General features: G+C 40.5%; 1 protein-coding gene across 4 annotated transcripts in view; it reads left to right on the top strand.

Moving 5' to 3' along the window:
* Positions 1-21,107, top strand: part of SCAP (SREBP cleavage activating protein) — a 22,400-nt gene extending 1,293 nt beyond the window's left edge. For 2 of the 4 annotated variants that reach the window (XM_022840364.2, XM_022840354.2), the window contains exons 3-13: positions 8,986-9,631; positions 10,512-10,613; positions 10,910-10,984; positions 11,250-11,354; positions 11,824-12,080; positions 12,405-12,607; positions 13,028-13,195; positions 13,451-13,844; positions 14,370-14,701; positions 15,210-15,364; positions 15,548-21,107. In XM_022840364.2, coding sequence (XP_022696099.1) covers positions 9,353-9,631; positions 10,512-10,613; positions 10,910-10,984; positions 11,250-11,354; positions 11,824-12,080; positions 12,405-12,607; positions 13,028-13,195; positions 13,451-13,844; positions 14,370-14,701; positions 15,210-15,364; positions 15,548-17,026 — 3,549 coding nt within the window. In that variant the 5' untranslated portion in view covers positions 8,986-9,352 and the 3' untranslated portion in view covers positions 17,027-21,107. Of the gene's footprint in view, positions 1-3,741; positions 4,073-8,985; positions 9,632-10,511; positions 10,614-10,909; positions 10,985-11,249; positions 11,355-11,823; positions 12,081-12,404; positions 12,608-13,027; positions 13,196-13,450; positions 13,845-14,369; positions 14,702-15,209; positions 15,365-15,547 lie in introns of those variants that run through there. The other 2 variants (XM_022840373.2, XM_022840388.2) reach the window with 2 other exon arrangements.
* The last annotated feature ends 748 nt before the right edge of the window (positions 21,108-21,855 follow it).

The following is a 21,855-nucleotide window of genomic DNA, read 5'->3' as shown; positions in this document are numbered from 1 at the left end:
ATTTGTTTATAAACATTTCTTATACGCAATTGATTTTCTAATGTTGTTTTCATTTTGACGACGCAGTATTCACCAACAGGCCCTAGCCTGCACAAATGGCACAGTGCTAGTTTGTCCTATCTCAATCCTCCTTGCAGCTGTCTAGTCTTCTTGTACTATCCCATTTGCAAAAAATGGGCGACCGTAGCATTGCGTCGCCTCGTGATAACGAGTACAAGGGCAGGAGATATCGCATCGCTTTCTCGTACGTTCACTCGCTTTTCCGTTCGAACAAAGTGGTATAGATCATCGACGACGTTCGCGACGGACAATGTCAACGTCGCAGACAGCGGCTATAATAGAATTTTGTTTAGTCCAGCTTCGCGTCACGAAGACGCTCGATTGTGGCCGTACTAGCGGCAACAGCACCAGTGCTATTGTAAATTATTGATTGAGTAGCATAATATCTATATTGCCTACAACTAGCAGTGTTGCAGCCAGGAACCATGGAAAGTCTCTCGGAATCGCGAAAAATGTCCCATCATCATTGCCATCAGCGTAGGCATCGTCAAGGAAAGGAAAAGGCAACTTAAGGGGCCGTTTTGTTGGTGGCCGATTAGGTGGCACACAAACATGTGGTGAATTATGACGTATCATTGTTATCTAGAGGGGCTGGAAACTTCCATAGAGGCGTTTGCAGAAGAGGGGCGAATTAGATATAAAGATGGGAAGCTAATAAACAACGATTGCCGTTGTTTGAAGATTTTATTAGTTATGATTTGTTGTTCTTGGGTCTTAAAAATGGTGTGACGTACGATTTCATATGTGTAATCTATAGAAACTAATATTAATTTTTTATGTGTTCGTCACTTCGAGTGTTTCGTTAATTCGTGACTTTGTGTTAATTTTCGCACTGCCTCGATCGGCAGCCACGCTTAAGTGAGGCGCTTCGCGCTAATCGGCGTACAGTCGCATGTAAAGGTGCGGATATATGTGTTTCGTCCGTGGTTATTTGTATTTCTATTTTGTTCTTTCTGTTCCGGAAAATTTCCAAACACCCACATGGATAGCGCTGACTGTGTTTTCCTTTGGGTGCGCTCCACGGTTCGAGTGAGTGTTTAGGGTTGGAAGCGTTTTGCCATGTCTTGACAACTACTCAAATAACTTGCTTCTCTCGCTCAGTTTGTCCCGTGTGCGAGATGACAGATTGGAGTGTCCCCACTGGCTGCTTCCTTTTTGCAACAATATATTATTTTTAAAAACGATTTCCCCTTAAGCGATATATTGTCGCAATAGAAGATAGTATGTATAATCTTTTTGCGTTAGGCGATTTCAAAATAAATCTCTAGCGTAAAAAGAGTGTAACAAAGCAACGGCTATGTATCTGCTATCAATATGTTTTCTGCGTGCATGTTGGATGGGTCTGAAAGCGCCATAACAAAGCCCGATAAAACTAAGCGAATGAGACATCGACAAGTTATTGCCTTGAACATGAAGCACCAGCGCCACCGTTGGTGTTTGAACGGTGTATCAACGAAGTTCAATTGAACACTCGTAGGATTTAGCGTTATCGATTAAGGACAGATAAGCAAGGAAGTGAAGGAGAGTCAATCTTGTTTATCTCTGTGTGATAAGTATGGCAGGAATGATAACCATCAGTATATCACTGTTTATAGAGCAAAGATTTGCATTCGGCTGTAATTTACAAGTACACACACATGAATATCGCTAGACATAACTTGTCAGTTACGTCTGTTGTTGTAAAAGGTTCATTAATTTTTTTTATACAAAACTTTTATTCTGCTGCTAAACATTCACAGATCTGCCTAAGCGAATCAATATTTTACTTGTGAATAAAGATACCTAAATGTTCCGTCATATTTTTGCCATAAGTTTGACGCAACTGATAGATAAAATATGCTGATGATTCGTTGAACACTTGAAAATGTGCTTGTTTAAACTTAAACACTATCACATTTATAATTGATTCTCTAAGCGTGCACAGCTAGTTCGTTGTAATTTACTAATATTCCTTTTATCAGATTATCATTCCTGTAGTTGGCGTGCCTGTAGAGGGAACGCTCATTCGGCCTGTTGTACAAAACATGCAGCAAAATATATGTTGACGACAAAGTTTCACAGGATGAGAAGCAGTTATTTAATAAGAGCTAGTTTCTATACAAATCTGCTAGATGACAGCTGGTTGAGTAATGTGAAAGGATGTGTCCTTCAGCTCTTTGCGAGTGGTCTTGGCGATCTTCGCTTGTAACAGAAAACAGAACCGTTTTAGCCAATGTTTTGTTATTTTAGCTATCTCGTATCTGACAGTATACGGATGCCTAGTAATATTTTGATACGTTCTTGTATAATTCATGTATAAAAAAAGAATGTAACGAAGTGGCATCATATAAACAGCATGATCTCGGAATGGAATCATGTGGAGGAAAGGAGTACTAGTGGTAGCAGACATCCAGACAAAACTGTGGCTTAGAGAAATATATGCTAGCGCACTCTAATACCAGGAGTTTTCGTCTTTGATTCATCTCTGGTAATGAAGTGATAGTTTCACTTCATCCGTGCTACTTCACGAAAAACGATAGAAAGAGTACGAAACCATGAGCCCAAATTGTAACCGTACAGCCGAAGTGGACAAATTATATTCTTACACATTTAATCACTAAGTAACCCGTGTACCGAAGTCTATTGAGAAATTGCTGAAGCGCTTTCTCGTCTGTACCGGGGACAGCTCATACTTAGTAACTTAAGTTTGCTAACAGTTAGGTGCAGACCGCTTGGGTTTGGTGTGTTTCACTTTGCTATTAATCTAGGTCAAAAGTTCAATCAAAACTGTTTCTCACTTGTCATCTATATAACTAGCAAGTTAACTTAATATATTTTTTTTAATTCTCTTATTTCGCTTTATTTTTTTAGGCAATTCTTCAGATAGATTCTAAAAAACAATTGAAAATATGTGCATTAGCTGCTGTGGAATGGTCCATAGTATACACTTACTTAAAATACTTATATATACATACTTAAAATTCGGTAAGGTTACAAGATGATTAAAAATATGCCTATTTACTAATTCACTGCTACTGAAGAGCGCTAGAATTACAACAATAGAATAAATTACTAGCCGATAATTGCAAAAAAAAAAGGTCGAGATCAACAACACTTTGGTTTGTGGCGGTGTCGTCCAATTTTGATCGTAGCAAGCGGCGGTTTTTTATATGACTCTATTGCAATTCTTACAGTAAACTTGGCTGCTAGGCAAGAGCATGAAGCGACCTGTAGCAGACGATCGTCTGCATTGTGGCCTTCAGTGAATGTGTCTAATATGTCCTGTTTCCTTTATTTCATAGAAAATTTTAACGGAAGTGCTGCCTGTAATTAGCAATTACTACTCGTTTTTCTAATGCTCTGTGCTAACAAAACAGCAAACAGTACTCAGTCGATAGTAGCTCGTATTATGCATAGTGTTAGCTACAAAGAACTTGACTTCAAAATGTCGACCTCGGAAGAAGCCTCGTTTTGTTATGTTACAAATAAGCTTATTCCACTACTGATTGCCGATAACGTCGCAAGTTCCGTACAAAGTATTGGCTTTTGTCAAAAGTAAGACCTGAGCCCCGGTGGGGTAAGCGGCAAGGCACACTCAATTGGTTCTTCCATGTTTGGAGTTCGAAATGTACAGCATTTAAAGCAGAAGGGTAAGTTGGACGATAAAAGAATATATACATTAGCCTTTAAGGCTTCCCTGCTGCTGTTTCCGTTATCAAGGTCACTGTTTCAGAAGCACTTTATCAAAGCAGTTTTGGGTCGATTCCGTGCAACGCAATATCATAAGTCACCTTTGCTTTATTGGAGCTCGTGTAGGTATTCCAGCTGTTTACTGAATCCGATTCGAATGAAAAAATGTGCAAACGAAAAGAGCTAGCCATGTATAGCTTTTGCTTTGTTGGAAGAAGAACGACAGGATTGATGTCGACCCGCTCTTGTGTGTCAATTGCCGCTGACCTACTACTTGGCTGAATGGGTTCAGCGTGCGAAGCGCTGGCACGGAACATCTGGTCGTCGCGGAGGTCATACGTGCGTAAGTAGTCGATGCCATGATATACGAATTTAAGCATACATAATGTAAACGTACGGTTTTTTTATCGTTTTATCTTCTAAGATACCGGTTAGCCTTAGTTAGTAGTTGCTCGCGTCACATGTCTCGTACATTGGGCACCCAGTTAACCGAGACTGCAAAATGAAATTAATTAGCGTAAGTCGCCTTATTATGTCATACCTAGGAGACCGTAAACAAAGTGGAAAAGCAAGCTTCACGGACCTCAGATAAAGATTCGTTTACATTCGAAATACTTTTCATATTTATGGCCGCACAACGATGGTTTTGCTCGGCACAAGTTTTTCTGTCTAAGAAGAAACCCGTAGTATATTATTGTGTGAAGAAATAACACTTCACATAGAAACCGCTGGAAATTTAATCAGAAGTTTTAGGCGTCCTGTTTCCCATGCAATCGCGTAAAACGAAAATGAAAGGTCTTTCGTTTGAAGTTATGCTAGCGAATTTTCTACGGTCGAACTTACGGTGCTTATGATAATCATGTGAGCCCTGCTCGATAACTCAGCACTAACATGTTTCCAAAGGTTACCCACAGATCTTTTCATTATAATAAAATTGTATCGTGGAGGCTGATCAAAATCGGCCTATGGTTATAGAACAGGTTTTTCTAACAGGTAATCGGTTGAACAAGAGATTAACCCTTGCATCCGATTAAAAGCATCCTAGCTTGTTCGCGTGTTGCTGGAACAGCCTTAGACCGTTCCATTTAATCTATGGCTGTGTTCAGTTGTACTTATGGCTATACTACGGCTATGATAATTTACTTATGAACACTCTAGGGTGATAATTAAAACTTGACTAAAATTGATGGCTGTCTACCTGACGTTTTGTATTATACAATTATGCAAAAAGGAGTGATCAAGTATTAACAGAAATAGGTATCCACTCACTGATGTTGTAACGATCTATGGTAACATTTGACGACCTTACCACCAACATTTTACCCTATAGAAATACTAAGGTGGACGCTTCGCTGGTCAAAGCGCTCTTCATATGTATTTCGGCCGTGACAAACCCTATTCATTCGTTAGCTGAAACTCGACGATTCGATGTAAAGATTTAGTTATCAGGCATCAACACGTGTATGACATACGCGTGTTGCACATTCGCTTTTTAATAAGCGGGACTGTTATGAGCGTTAACGTTGTAGATGCAGGTGTTCAGCTGCAACTCATTCTTTCAAACCGGATGTGTCAAGGACTACCTCGGTGTTACTCAATCACGTTGGCTTTACCTTCATGACTGGGTAGTCAAAGATTTTTTTTCATCATAGGGGGACTGGCATAAAAAGGATATTTTCCGACGGCTATACTGAAAAACCTCATCAACTTTCCGCTAAGACTTCGATATATTAAGAGGTCACTAAATTTACTAGAAGCTGGGTGTATATCTCTATGAACTGTTTCCGTTAACCAACATTTTGATTGTCTAGGTGCATGCAACCCTGAATAGGGAATTGTTCAGATGTATGTTGTCGCACACGGGGCTGATCTTTGTATAATGAAGTTAAGTCATCAAGGACCGGGATTCAGGCCACTTCAAATGCCAATTCTTACATTGTCAAGCCATTTGTTTTAAAATCAAGGAGCGAAAGCAGTTAATTGGTTGACTGGAAGTTTGTCATTGTTCTAGAGGCAATTCACAGATGACAATAAAAAGAGGGCAATTCCAGATTGCATCCTTGTCAGCTGCACTTAGTATTGCCTTCTAGTGTTTCCAATTTTTCCCATGGGGAAAGTACTTGTAGCTGGTCATTTTCAATAAGAACAATTATTGAACTATGAATCAAAACATGACTAAGATAAACGTCGGGTCGAACAAAAGGTATTATACCGAGTAGAGTTGCCACTCTAAGATAGGACCAGTTTTTAATGAACATCATCTTCAAACCGTTATAAACATATCGTTTTGCACATGTACATTGTCTTTGTAATTCATTCCTACTGATGACCCTACTATCAGAACAAAATAAGGGAAAATAATAATGGCAACATATCTTCTCTTCTTTCGGGTGTACAGTTCTACAGCGTGTTTTACTCATGGGTCGTGTTAGGCGATCTATTCAAAGCATGCGTTTTTGATGCCGTCTATATCCAGGTAGCCGGACCGCCCGTTGAATAGCATCGGTCGCCAACAACGTACGCGAACATCCAAGACTGAACAATATTGTGTCTGTCACCTACTGAAGTAAAATTAAGACTGAGCCGCTAACCTCTGTTACGTAGTGCATCTTGTTTAAGTCAGCTGTTCTGGCGTAACGTCAGGCTAGGCATACGTGTACAGTATAAAGTTCACTCTGTACTTTGAAGACTCGCCAAACCAACGGTGAAATATTATGGTTATAAGGCCCCAATAGTGATGTAGCATCGGACATCACTGGATGCGTTTATGGATCAGGAATTGGGAAATTGTAATCCTACTGTTAAAGCACTGTTAGGGCTAGTTATGAGCCGCCACATGTTAGCTTACAGTTTAATGGAAGCTAAGTACACATGGTTTCGAACTGTGTCATTCAGGTATTATTATAGCAGAGATGTTTCGGAGACGTTTTCACTGAACTAATGAATGATCTGGTAGGTGCTAGTAACAGAAATAAAACCACTACTTTCAAAGTGGTGTTTTTAATGCGTCAGTTTAGAGCATGAATGATGCCGCTTGTTACTGACCCAGTAGAACTGCATCGCCTTATAACAATTGGCCTTAACGATATGTACCAGAATATTTCGCGTTATCCGCCAATGCAGTGACACCCGAGATTATTAGATGAAAGAACGTGGTCAAGGCTATGCATCTGCGATGTAATCATCTGCAGCGTGCAGTTAGGGCTTCTAGTCGACTTTAACAACAGCTTTATCTCATTTTTAAAAAAAAACATTGTGACTAATGACTGAGGTTACACTACTGTTATTGTACGAAGTGCATAGTTTAGATTGAGCCAGGCTTTGCGATCTATTGGTCGTAAAGAATATAGCGGTCATCCGCTATTCTCGATACTGGAATAAATTTTTTTTCAAGATAACACTGCGAACTCACTATGGCTTCGAATTACGAGTGAAACTCAGTCATAGTCCAAGCATTGACTCTAGGCTAAATTCCACCGATACTGTATATTTCTGTTGGTACCCAAAATCGATGATCTACGCTCTTATCGGTCTCTATACGGCTTCAGAAGAGTCCAGATTTTCATATGTTAATGTAAAATTTGTAATAATAACGAAATAACTCGAAAGTGAAGAATACCCAGTTATAGTGGCATCTCGATTCGAAAAGTAAAAATGATTTTTTAAAGATTCGAATGATGCCTAATTAACAACACCCTAAGTCTATTTAGGATGTCACCAAATCTGAAAAGATCGTTTATTTTCGGAAGCAATTTCAATCAACATGGACTAAAATCGGGCGTCTTTAATCTCTTTAGGGCGAGAAAGTCTTTACTGGTGATGTAAACACCCTTTTTAGAAAGGGTCGCTGGCTTCTTTAATATTCAGTTAACTATTAGTTTAGTAATTTTATTATTAACTTCAATTTATTTTATCACTAATAGAGACAACTCTTAATCTATGAACGTGTCCCAGAAAATAAGAACTACCGAAATGATGCCGTATGTACACGGTTTTCGTAAAGGCGAAGCCCTTTACATAAAAAAAAGCAGGGTATAGTAAGGTACTGTAAAAACGGTAGCAAAAACGAGGATTAGTACCGTATATTTCCTACGGATCTTTTCATAAAACGGATGTAGGACAAACCGTCCTCAGGTCCAACACAAGATTTCTGATCATTTGAACCTTCTGCTGACGCAATTTAACAGCCTAGGTCGGAATATATTGTGCGTGGTATACTCGATCGACACTTCACGAATCCTGAATATCGCTTGAATCATGATCACTCTTAATCAAATTTAAAGGAGCATGTTTTCAGAGTGACTGTGAGATGATTTAAGTTGCTTCGAATTTTTGAACACCTCAAAGCGAATGCCACTTTTTTTTCAAAAATGGGCGTTTCTGTCATTCCATGAAAAAAGAAAAACAGGGAAATTTCAGACTTTTTTTGGCCTTTCTCCTGAAAGAAGCAAGTCGAACTTCTTTGTTGAACCAAGTACTCTACCTATGGTACGTTGGTCTTAAATCACTTATGCTGTTGTTTTGTGGTCCGTTAAATCTCGGGCCCTCACTGGATCGGTACGATCTAGTTTTTGTGAAGAATGACTGCCTTTCTATGTCTAGCTCTATTTCCCCGTAAGGCTCGCGAAATTGATCGCAGTGATAGAAAGAACTCTATCAACCGGCATCCGCAACAAGGTTGGCTATAGTCACACATGCCAAACTGGTTCAGCGCAGATGCCGCTTATTGTGTATCAGTTATATGCTGTGGCACAAACTCTGCGGCAGGCAGAGTCGGCAAATCAGGATTACCGATCTTACAGACAATGAAGAGACAATGGTGACCTATAATGAATCTGCTACTTCTTTGCTTTTGGCGTTTAGAAAATATGTGAATGGAGCAAATGGAAGCGCGAATATCGGATAATGTCTAAATAAACAACCAGTTTACCGGAGCACATGCATCCGACATGGCACTGAGTACGAGATAGAATAGTTTTGATTTGGTAGTTTTTGTTTGCTTTTGTTAGGCGAATTTATAAGGTTTTTATAGCTAACCATGAACCTTGGGTTTAAATTTTCGAGTCGTCGCGGCTGTTGTTTTCAATCTCCGTTTCCATAAAACCCACTGGAACTCACTTTAATTATATGACGACTTATAATAGATTTGTACAAGCATTCTTTTCAGCAGAAATACTATATATATATATATATATATATATATATTGTACTCTACTGTTAGTATTTTTTTCACTATTGAACTGTTTGTTTTGGTAGGTACGTTGTTGTTTATATAGGCGTGGTCAACAGCTATTACCAAGATGAGTCGACTTAGCGATATGGATCTTCACCCCACCGTCAGCTTGATAGCTTCCTATTAGTGTGTCCAGTCAAGAAAGTGCGTACCCATCCCTCCTCCTATCGCTGCAGTTTGCCTCTTTGAATACAGAAAATTAAGGAAGAGACAAGATAGGGCATTTCTTCGATCTCCCGGGGCCTTGTCGCGGCATGAAGCCGTTGGCTGGCCCCCACAATCGAACTCTTAGCTGTTGGGTCTCTTTTCTATCAATAACCAAGCATCGGTGAGAACATCTTCTGGAGCTCAACTCGAGCTTCCGAAGAAAGCAAATAAGATTCCGAAACGATGCCGGATGGAACTGGATCAGGCCCTAGTGGGGGCGGCAGCTTTGGCGGAAATACTGGCCCAGTATGGCGTGTTTCGCAGCTTTACTATCGACACGGTTTGCGCTGCGCTTCCCACCCGCGACAGATGCTGGCCTTATCAGCGATTCTGGTCGCTGCCTGTGCCTACCCGCTATGGCGGCTCAGCACGTTAGGCAGTGGTGGACACCACTTTCGGGAAGGTGAGGGCGTGTCACCTCCGGACTGGTTCCATGGGCTTCCGATAGCTTATGTGCAACAGGTAAGTTAAGCATATAAGTAACTGTTAGTAACTACCAGTAAATTTAACCGTCTTTACACAGTGATAGCGTAGCGGCAACGCGCTTGCCTATTAAAGTTAGAGGTATTCAGTAAGCTTTCTATTGAAAGAAACGCAATCCGTTTCAAGTATGTTTAAAAGATGGAACACGACCCAAAGTTCGAAACATTAATTTTTAAATAAATATAGACTTTTAATATTTCACAATAGAGCGTTTATAGCTAAGCTAAAGCTTACTATTTGTACTGAACAAACATACTACGGTTATGTCGGTTCGTATGTATAGGTTGAAATTCGAAAATGATATTACTTGGAAGATCTTCTCATGTGGCAGTTTAAGGGCTTAGTCGATAGCATTTATTTATTCAGTTTACCTAGAGAGTGGATGATATTCAGTATAAACAGTTTGAGCAATGGACATTTCGTGCTATAGAATAATCAAATGTCTTTGAGGAACGTATTCTGTTTTTCTTTAGGCGTTCATTGCGTCTATTTAGTTATTTGGCGACAGTCCGCCGAAGCACGCTATAAATTGCCTAGTTTATTCATGAAAAATATACAATAAACATTTAGAATTAACGAAGAATCAGATGCGCTTCTCATTTAAATTTTAAAAAGCTGGTGGCCAACCAATTCTTTGATCACCCTGTAGGTGGTCTCATATGTAATTTCGTTTTTAATCAGACTCGAAATTTGTTTTTAAATGGCATCAGATCTGCTCTTTTGTGGTAACTTAAGGTTGTTTGTTTTTGTATAGAAATGTTTATAGAGATAATTTTAACAACCGTCTTATAACAATATTCGTATACAAACAATTGAGATTGTCTCTTAAATCGCTTAATGTCGGTATTAAACACTTCAGATAATTGTTCGCAGCGCCGTGATACCTTGGGATTCGCAAGAGACTCAATTGTTGGACGCCTTTCGAGGCCCTCTGTACACATCGTTCAAGGTATCCGAATTGGTGAGTACCAAAGAAGAGCTACAAGAAGAATTTCCATTGCGTCATGCAGTATTGATTGCAATACCCTGCCTTACAAAGACCTCATTACACAAACAACTTTTTATGCAAAGAGAAACAACTTTCGAAACGATTTTTGCTCAGAACGGTAAGCAAATACAAACCTGTACCGCCCTAGCGACAGCCAGTGACTCCCGCATCACTGGAAAAATAGAAATATTCTATTACTCACGATTTCTCCCCTGCCTAAAGCCTTCAGAATTTAGTTACGCAAAAAATTCATCTTTGGAAATTTTCAGGTTACCAATCATCAATACGAAGACATCTCAAATAACACAAGACGAAAGATTTCTCTACACGACTTATGTCTACAGGTAACAGACATAGTCTTTATATGAAAACGAATACTGCATCAGAGGGACGAGATTGGAATTCGCTGCAATTTAGGATGACAAGTTCTCGGGGGAAGTTTTATAATTTTTTCGACATAAAGCCAGCCAAGATAAGGTAACAGAGACAGACGTCAAAAAAACGATCCGATGACGGCGAAACCTGGCCATTTTATCGATGTGACTAGTATAACTGTTATTTTTAATACTTCTAATTACGCATAATTGTTCCCGATAAAATCATTTGCAGGTTCAGGAAAGTTCGTCTGGTTCATCCGGCCTCCTGCCGCAATATTCGTGCTTGGTAGTTTCACCTGCGCTCATTTGGCATAGGGATCCACAACGCTTCCTTCAGGTTAGATGCACAGTACACAAACTAGATGCTTCCGCCAGAGTCAAAGTAGGTCGATCGCCTCCGTACCACGCAGCGATCGGAAAACAACGTCAAGACGTCGATCTTAGTCAGTGTATTGACTCTGTCCTCGTATTGCTATGAGGATAATCTGGCCACAGTCCCCTGATAGATATGGGCAGGTCGAGTCGGGTGCCCGTCAACGTCGAATAGGTGTCACTGCAGAAGTTAGGTTCTGTGTCTGCCCTGAAGAACTATAATATGACTAGCTAAAAGCGTCCTTATTGTGGTAGAATGAAAGCGTAATAATGATAATATTTTTTTTTGTTCACTAGATAATCATAATAACTAATAGCGGTGGTACGTACAAGATGCAGTCCTAACTTTTAAGAATTTGATGTGTTAAGAGATGATAAATTTACTGGTTCAGTTCATAATTTATATTATGCATATGTGTATCGTGACCTATTAGGATCCGCATATTGTGGACAGCTTGTTCGGGCAGCAAGACACCAAGGAACTCTTCTTCGGCCTGCCGTGGCGGGAAACCGGGCTTAAGCGAAGCTGTCTACGAAACAGGCAACGAGTCTTGAGTTACGCTGTGACCTTGCTGTTGGAACGTTACGATGCTAGGTATATCAATTCACTTAGGGAAGCCATGCTCAAACAGTTTCCTCTTGGTCAGCCGTCGATGACTACAACTGAGAGTGGAAATGATACAACAAAGGGGTACGTTGGTGTGTCTACTGCCTCTTAAAACTTATTAAACCTAAAAATGAGTCGCGGTGAAGCCTTCGAACTAATGAAAGCGATAATTTGGAATATTGTCTACATTCGGTGCTTTTTTGAATGTAATACGGTTTTTGGACAATATTATTGTGACAATTGAATGCTATTAACGTGGTCACAGACGATAAATTTTCGACATATAGATAGTTTAAACTTTCTTATCATCTCATCATTTTGTTTACGCATCATACAGTTTGGATAAATAACAATGTTTTATTTTAACTATGAATTACTATCCTTTATTAATTGCGAAAACATTTTCAGATTCAATCATACAGCCCAGCGTAGCCACCTACACTTTCGGTATGTGCACCAGTTAGCCGAGTTTCTACCGCTTTTTGTCGTCTATCTATTGATGGCGTTCTACGTGTACTTCTCATTGAGTAAAGTGGCTCTGCTCCGGAGTAAGATACTTTTGGCTGGAGCTACTGTGGCAACAGTGTTCCTATCAGTAATTATGACAATCGGTAAGTATTTGTCCAATTCGTCTTTCATTATATAGGTAGGTAGTTAATCCGCTTCTCGTTGCGATGTTCGTGCAGGTGGTCAATCGTTGTCGAAGATGAGCATAGGAAATATAAACAAATCAACACCCGAGTTAGCGTATCTGTTTTCTCAAAATGAAACTTGTGCACGCCTTTTTTTACCCTCTATGTAACTTTATTCTCATATTATAACTAGATAATCATATTCAAGCCAAACAGACAATATCTTTGAAAATAAGCTGGTTTGAAAACATTAAGGAGGAGTTATTTTTCTATGTCTATGGAAAAAAATCTATGAGAAGAAGCAGGCTAACTGCTCTATTGGTCGGAACGTTAACAGGTGGCCGTTGATTAAACCGTTTTGTAAAAACAAAGGTTATAGGCTCGTATACTGTATTACAGGCATTTGCCTATGGCTTCGTCTGAATCCTACATTAAACGGTAGTCCGTTGGTCAGTCCACGTGCTGCACCATGTGCAGCCTCTGAAGTACTGCCGTATTTGCTTGTTATAATCGGCCTAGAGAATTCGCTCTGCATTACGAATTCTGTTGTGAACTGCCAGCCTCGCGGTGAGTGTCTATTATTCCTGTATCGATACGGGGAAATTCGGACTATTTGTGAGACACCTAATTAATTTCCGATTTAGAAACGCTCCTTGATTAGAGGTATATTCCAAATTATATACATATATAACGTAAAAGATTTAGCATACTTAGCTCTTATATTCAGAGAAGATGTTAACAGATGGGCAACGTTGTCCATGATGTTTGCTGCAATAATAATACCACTAACACGTTTCATATATTTTCATATATGCCTTTCAGGCGCTAAAATCCATCTCGCACGGGGCCTATCACGCGAGGGCTGGTCGCTCGTGAAAACACTTCTGACGGAGTTATCCTTGTTGACAATGGCGTTCTTTACATTCGTGCCCGTCGTACAGGAATTCTGCCTGTACTCTTTGATCGGCGTTGCGTGCGACTTCGTCCTTCAGCATTTTTTCTTCGCGACGCTGTTGTCACTCGACCTTCAGCGCAAGGAAAAGGACGACGAAGGCGGTGCGCTTGTTGGCTATCCTCGACCAGGCCACCCAGGTACTATCCGGCATCGAAATAAAGCTAACAAGGCGATGGCACGCGTATTCGCTGGTCAACCCACTCAAAGCAGTGTATTGGACAAGGTTCCCAGGAGGCTACGTTTGCTCTACATTTGGACAAGGTTGGTTCATAAAACGTACAGATCCACTTAATCCAACCTAGAGGGAAACAATAGGTCTTTATTTATTTTACATTTTTATTTAAGCATTTATTTTTATGCATAGTACGATACAGTCGGTATTGCTATCACATACATGTAGGATCTGGACCTACTCATCTAATTAAAGGAAACTATACCTCAAAACATAGGTGCGTGAGAAAGATCACAACAAGTCTAGCCAAGTTAGCGAAACCGGCATTTTTGCGTCAGAAAGAATATTTTGAAGAAATTTTAACTTTTTATCAACATCGCACAATACAGTGTCTTCTGAGGCTCTGCAAAACGAAGATTTCGTTGAAACATATTAATCTATTATTTATCGATTTATGTACATGTGCATACTTTCAAGTGGATATTTTTTTCTTACTAAAAACAGCCTTCTACTGACGTTATGTATTATTCCCTATAGCAATAGATGTTTCGGCAAAAACAGACTTATGTTATACGCTACTCAAACGTGCTGCATTGCCTTTTTTGTATATAAAGATTTCGTGTAGTTCAACGAAGTCTTATGGCAATCCTAATCCTGTGGATTGTTTTGCTTGTGCAACGATCGGGAGTCATCGAAAGCTTTCGACCTTTGCACGCACATAATTTCACCTCGAGTGCCCACGACTCACTGGCCACGCTTAATCTAATAAGCGTGAAGGAACTTAAGGATCGAATGACATTAAATCTGCCGAAGGAACTGTTCGAGAAAACGAAACGCGATGATCGAGGCAGCAGTGCGACGAATTCCGCTGTGGGCGATGTAAACAAGAAGAAAAATGGGGAAGAAGACATTCTAATGTTGATACAGCAGAAGAGTTCTTGGAAAGGTAAGTTTATGTAGAAAAAAGCCCATTCAATGCTCAACATGAAAACATGACTTATAACTTCGAAAGACTAGGCTGTTGGCTGTAGTGCGGTGAAATCTTGGATTCCCACCCAAACATTTTTGCCTGATTTAATGTTTTGAGTTTTGCGTTCAGTAATGTTGTTAAGCACTACCTCAGAAAACACGGTTTCGAACTAAGATCGCTCCATTAAGCTTTATAAGCAAACACTGCCCTATCACGAGAGCATTTGTAGTATTTATACTCGTATTTCATTATTAAGCTTTAGTTCGTTACAATGTAAATTCAACTTCATACACAGTTATATTTATGATTTCAGGCAAAGGCCGTTACAATGATTAATTCCATCTTCTCTTGCCATATAATGAAAATACTTCGCCATCGAATCGCCCTCTCACCTTGTTCTTCGTGCCGTAGTACATATCAGCTACTTAGCAAAAAAATTCGGGCTCCGACATATGTATTTAACACCAGTCTTTTTGGTTTCCAGAATTGCCGACATCACATTGGACAACGCTGTTCGGCTTTTACAACATGTCTTTGTGGGGTCGATATGTGACGGTTCTGCCCGAGATCCATGTGGCTATACCCATTCCCCACTCCGAGGCTGTGAAGTTTCGCCACCCCGAAGACGCGTCATTCCAGGTAAGCAACGATATGTAATGCCCGAATTAGAAGTGGAGAGATAACATAAGGTAAAAACCAAGTTGATATTATTATAAACCCTAACGCAATGTTTTCTTGTCTTTTAAGGCGTGTTTTCAAATAATGTAGAATATGTTCGCCTATAACTATATTTGCCATATGTTCTGTGTGTACATCCTACAGTTTTATCCAGACTGGTCGCTCCTGCCCGAACCAAACGAGTCGCTGGAGGTTCTTGCGCGTCCGCTTTTCATTTTGTTGACGATACCAACAACGTTATTCATTGTTTATCTTTTGGCAACCCTGTACCGATGCGTCTGCTCGAGAAATTACGCGCAGTGGCGCTCGCAGTGGAGGACGCGTGGCCTCGAAGGCGCCATGATACCACCCGACGACGTCAAGCCTCCAGGACCCCTTTGCCATGAAACATTTCCCATCCGCCTGAGCGGACACCGCTTGCCGATCGGCCATATCGAATGCTCCGTAATGCGCAATGATATCATTTCGGCTAGTCTTGATGGCGAATTGCGCGTATGGGATGTCGCTACGGGCGAATGTCTCAAAGTGATTCGGAGGTCGCCGGAGACAAATCATAGTCGGATGGATCACGATGATTCAAAAGACGAGATGTGGGCTAACATTGGGGGTTCCGTATGGGCAATGGCCTGCTGTGGAAACTTTCTCGTCCTATCTGTTGTCGCCCACCCGAATGGGGCCGAAGGGAAGGGCCGACTTGAATTGTGGCATACGTTAGAAGGACAGCAGCATTCATATAGAGAATGTGAGAGTCCAATCGTGGCCTTAGCCGCACAAGGACGTTTCATAGCGGCTGCATCAATGTCTGGTCAACTAATGGCGTTTTCAATTGAGACACAGAATTCAGACCATCAAGCGCCGGCAAAGCATAGAGTCCCGAGTTGTAGCGGTGCATACTTGACACCATGCGGCTCTCTCAAGGCCCACAGTCAGGCAGTGACATCGTTATGTTTCCCTGAAGAAGGTACACTCTTACTGACGGGGTCGTTGGACCGTCTCGTCAAAGTGTTTTCAGTGGAGTCTGACACAGCAACACCAGCTGCTACCGCGCCTTCTGGTGGTGTTGGTGATGACGGCTATTGCGACAGATCCGAAACCCATAGCGAATCGGCTGCCGGACTGAGTTGCGTATACACGCTACATGGACATGCCGGACCCATTTCGGCATTGCACGCCGATGAACGTCAGGCGGTGTCGGCATGTTTGCAGGGCATGCTCTGTTTATGGGACCTGCTCACCGGCACATGTATCTATTCGGTTGAAGCTCATCGAGCTGCGATCTCTTCGGTATGTCTAAGCGCTTTATACGTTGTCAGCTGTTCAGCGCTTGAAGCCAGTTTCCGGGTGTGGGAACGCACGCAAGGACATCTGCTCCATACGCGACACACCGCATGCCGCCAGGCAGAACTTCTCTCCGATGACGTCCTAGTGACAGCCGGCGGTGAGCTACTATTGTGGGACGTACATCGTGCAGAGCAACTGCAAATAGTTCAGCTGGGCGTGCAAATGGGAGGTGAGACAGGCGTAAGATTGTTGCGGAAAGCCAATGCAAATACGTTAGTTTGCGATTCCGGCAGTGACCTCTGCGTCGTCTATTTTCCCGCACTTACGAACAAGAACGAATAAACCGGTCTCACCATTACATGTCAGAGTAACGTTTATACTGATTGAGTGGGTGCGTATATCCGGTGATACGTATGTTTCCAAAAAAAGATTCTTACATTGCCGTCATCGTTGGTCGAATCGTAGTCCACAGCACTGCCTAACACAACTGCTTGAGTCAATGAGAAATAAATGAAGATAACATCATAGACCTAATTGACATCACGATTTTGTATTGTTTTATTGCCATGTCCAGCCAAGCAACGAGTACTAGTAACACGCGTACAAGTATTACGCGCCATCTTGCTCTGAAATGTAGTCGCATTCAAACGAAGAGATGAATGGGTGAGACTTAGGTGACTGTATTTGTAATGTACTATTTGTAAATTCGTTGGCAGCGACCTAAGCCAGCCACGTTCGTGTCCATTTATGTTCTATACGATACGGATATCCATCTATATGGACTAGAGAGAATGATGTACTTTTCAAAACATATAAGGTGTGAATTTCACGTGACGTTGGTTATATAGACGCCCTAGACTATAGTTATTAATGCTCGAGATGTTGTTCTGTTGGCCCATAAGGGAAGGCCTGCAAAAAAGAACCTTAATAATTAATTGTACATAATGAGTATTTGGAGAAGCAGATTTCTTAAAGACGGCATCTAACAAGCGAGAACCACATACGATTGTATTGAAGATATATGAAGCGGTACGGGAAGCAGAAGTTGTGGCGTGAGAGAAAATGATCGTTTTCGGTCAATCCAAAGATTTAGGGAAGTGTCTGCCATACGCGAATGGGTGCTCCATCAACAACTGTGGTAAATTGTACAGCTTGTGATTATGCCGTACATCATGGATACTTGAAAATCTTAGCGTATTGCCACGTTGAGCTTACCAAGTTCTATGGGGTCATTCTTAAATAACTGGACTCCTAAAGTGGTCTTCACTAGTTCTTCGTTCATAGTTTTCGTATGTGAGTGAATTACGCACCGAATAGACCAACATGTGAGTGATAACCAGTACACATACTTATTCATTAGAAATAAATACAGTTGATGTTACGTAATAACCATCGGCACCTTTCAGCATATGTAAAAGCTGCACACACCGATTAGTAGAAACAACAGTATCGTTGCCTGTGCAATGATGAGTAAAATCGATCTTCTCTTATACAACCACTTCCCTATTAGATGGTGCAATGACAACTATCGATACGAATACAACGACGTTGGCGTCGCTTACGGTGAAGTACAATACGATACGTTTTTTTCCTGCGAAATCGAATCCCGCGTATTGGCGTATATTTGTCAGTAACAAGGTGTTCATACCACTATCTGTCATAGCGTTGTTGTAGTCACTAATGCCATGTTTTTTTTCTAGTCCATATATACATAGATTACTTTATAACTAATGCTGTCGGCACCGCAAGCTGCACTGCAATAAAATCATCAACTCAGTAGAAGACACATGAATTGAGGGTGATTGAGGTGACGATGAAAATTGGAACAATGATCGATAACAAAGTTTTTTGGACTTGGGTTAAATTGGGGCGTTTTCGTGCGTCATCGTTGCGCAACAGGCAACCCATTGCTGAGATGCTTTCTTCAGTTTCTGTTTTGCATGCACGTCTATTATACCATGTCGTACGAAACACTAATAGTGGTGATTTTTTTTGAAGCAACAAAGGCCTTTTTTTGGATACAAATCTCGCCTTACTGAGATCTTATCCCTCACAGGAGCTGATGCGATTAGAGTTTAGTATTGAATTTTCTATTGTGTTTGCTTTATGATGATAGGTCCTCTACTTAATACGCAGCGAGTGAATTTAAATTTTGCCCGCGAAGCCTCTTGTTTTCGTACTTTTACACCTATAAAAGAAAAGCTAGCTTTCAGCCGTATGGGGTCTAGAAATCGCTGTCGTAGCATTGTTTAGAACGCAATTGTTCTTGCAGTTGCATGAGATTTGAACATATTTGACTTGTCATGCAGCCGAGTCTAAACGTCGTTAGCGATGTGCGCCGAAATTTAGGTGCCGCGTCTCGTACAAAACTCGAGCCAGTATCTAGTTTAATAGAAGAGGTGGTCAGTCGTCATTTTCCATTATCCAGTCGAGCTACTATCGAATCTTAAAGAACCAATTCTATTAATTTCAGAACCACTTTTGCTGCAAAGGTCATGCCCCCAATCGATGAACCTGTCATGCACGTTTGAGATCCTTAATTTCCATAATTATCCAAGCGCTGGCGACGGAAACTAGACGAGGTAACTTAGTTGAGTGACTCTCATCGATTTTTGTTTGCTGGCAAAACTTTGTTTGAGAGTATTATTTTTGCATTATGACCAAATAAATATAGATAAACAAGTATACTTAGTTGGCGATTACCGGACGAACGAACTTCGATGCTGCCCTTCGATAGTTGCGAGTGAATTAGCCCATCCAAAAAATTTACCTTACCTATTATATTTATATAATTACAGCTGTATACGATAGTGCGTCTTCAGTGTTGTGCCATTTGTAAACATAGCAGAGTAGAACTCATAGGGGGCGAAAAAGAGCTTATGACGTATTATAGTGGTGACAGGTATATGCATATTCTTGGCGATTTACTGTGATTAACAGACGCATAACTACCTCGAAATAGTCGATTGCAAGCTATTGGAACTGCGTCGTAAGTGATGGCTGCGATCGGGAGAATATTACGGCAGGCCAAGCGAGAAAATGCGTATCTTGACTGGCTCAGGTTGGCGAAATAAATCCGCAAATCAAAACGCTGCAGAGATCATCGGTCATTCGGGAAAGAATTCAGTCATAGCTAAAAGAGATACTAAAATCCGATTGCCTTTCGGTCATGGCATTTTACTGATGACTGCCCTGCAATAAGAAAATTTCTGAACCTCTAAAACTTTTTCTATGGCAAGGAAGCCCCATGTGGGCACTTTGCGAGCGTAAGGTATTTGAAAAAGTTGACATTTATCTGTATAGGTGTGCATAGAGGCGACGCACGCACGCTCTGCAGGCTTTTTCTACTATATGGTGGCAAATTTACAAAGGATGTGCTTGCATTATGCAACCGCGATCTGTCAGAGTGTGAGTCGGATGCGAGATGACTATTATGCACATGAATGACAGACAAGTCGGAAAGAACTGAATCAATAACAATAAAGAAACTGAATCAATTGTGGATGCGGGTATTTGTGTGGCCAGTGAGAAATGCCCTACGGCCCCGTTAAGATGGCTGTTGTTTTCTAGCGCTACTCTCTAGGGCAACGTAAGGAAGCTGTCCTTAGGTGAAGAGACAAGACAGGGTCGTAGTGAACCTGTGTATAATTAGTTTTTATGGGTTGTAATTGTTGATTCTGTCGATCTCATGTTACTCGAGATGCGTTATTATATATGATAAAAGGAAAAAAAATATACATCGCTCGCTGTTGGTCATTTAAGAAATTTTAATATGGTAAATGGAAGGACAATTCGTTGCGTGTTACTGTTGCTTGTCTGTTAGGATGGACTTACTTACACCTGACTCTCCGTAGGAAGAAATCCCAATTATCGAGTCACTTTTTTATTCCTAGTGGGAATTTGTAGGTGCGCAGGAGTGCGTGATACGGACGCTCTTAACATGTTTGAAATTACAACCGTACTGAAAAAACACTTACACAACTGAAAAATATTCAAGATAGGTAACTATATCTATCGGCTGAAAAGGCATTTTTTTTAGTAACATCGAAAAGTCATTCTAAAGGACGTAAAATAAGGCACAACTGTCTTCTTTGTAGGCTTAGGATTACGTTTTGCTTGGTTTATGTGGAATGAATGCAATAAGACGTTGTAATTTTATTTGTATAAACTGAGCACAGAAAACAATACGAATTATTAAAAAATGCATCCTGCTTATTGATAAAACAAAATACTAATTAAAAATAAGAAACGATTAATAAATGATCTTTCTACACGTGGTTTGAGGCTCATTTCAATGTAATATACACCTGTGTACACAATGGTTAAAAACTGGCGTTGACCTATTTTTCATAGAGAATAGTAACATTATTAGTAATCAATAAATATAATTGACAAAATAAATCAATGCATTTTGTACAAAGTATGAGTCATCTACTTTTTTTAGGTGTCTTGGCCAACGAATCACAAAATTTATATTGCTCTATACCCGCATTGGTTTTGTTTTTTTTATTACAGAGAGACAAGACGAACAATCATAAATTGAACAGTAGTTTGCTTGTTCTATTGAGATTTCTGGTAAGCAGTTCCCGTGGCATGTGGATCTAGTACAAAAGCCATTGTCATATTACTCATACCCTTATCGATACGTAAACAACGAGGTGTTTACGTATCGCAGACAGGATCGAGAATAAATTATACTAGCGGAAAACGACGTTACGTTAGTCGAAGTGTCGCAGTGGACATTATACCAGATGCCATGACCAGTTTTTGACCAGCTTTTGTAACCTCTGTAACATCTAGGAAATAAAAATCCTAGGAGAAAAAGAAGAGAATTAGAACTTTTCTTTTTATGCTTTCTAGTGCTCACTAGAGAAGCACTTCTAAACAGCAGTAGAAGTATCTAATACAGCTACTACCTCGTTTCGTTATTTCTGGCTACGATTACTACTGCAGCTTGGTCTGACGTACTCCGAGTAAATTTTCGCAATAAATTCTTAAGTTGTGATATGTTTGCCTTTTGACACAATGCCGCGCGTTATCAAGCTGAATCAATAGCGATAAATGTCTCGGAGGTACTTTGCCACAGGACATAGTGATTTGTCAAGCGTAAACACAGAGAACGGTTCCCCTCTGACAACTATTCTTGTACCTGAACAGCATTTTCGTCTTGA

Source organism: Varroa jacobsoni, unplaced genomic scaffold (assembly GCF_002532875.2).
Source record: "Varroa jacobsoni isolate VJ856 unplaced genomic scaffold, vjacob_1.0 scaffold_96, whole genome shotgun sequence".
Lineage (NCBI taxonomy): Eukaryota > Metazoa > Arthropoda > Arachnida > Mesostigmata > Varroidae > Varroa > Varroa jacobsoni.
This window is presented reverse-complemented; position numbering and strand designations above follow the sequence as displayed.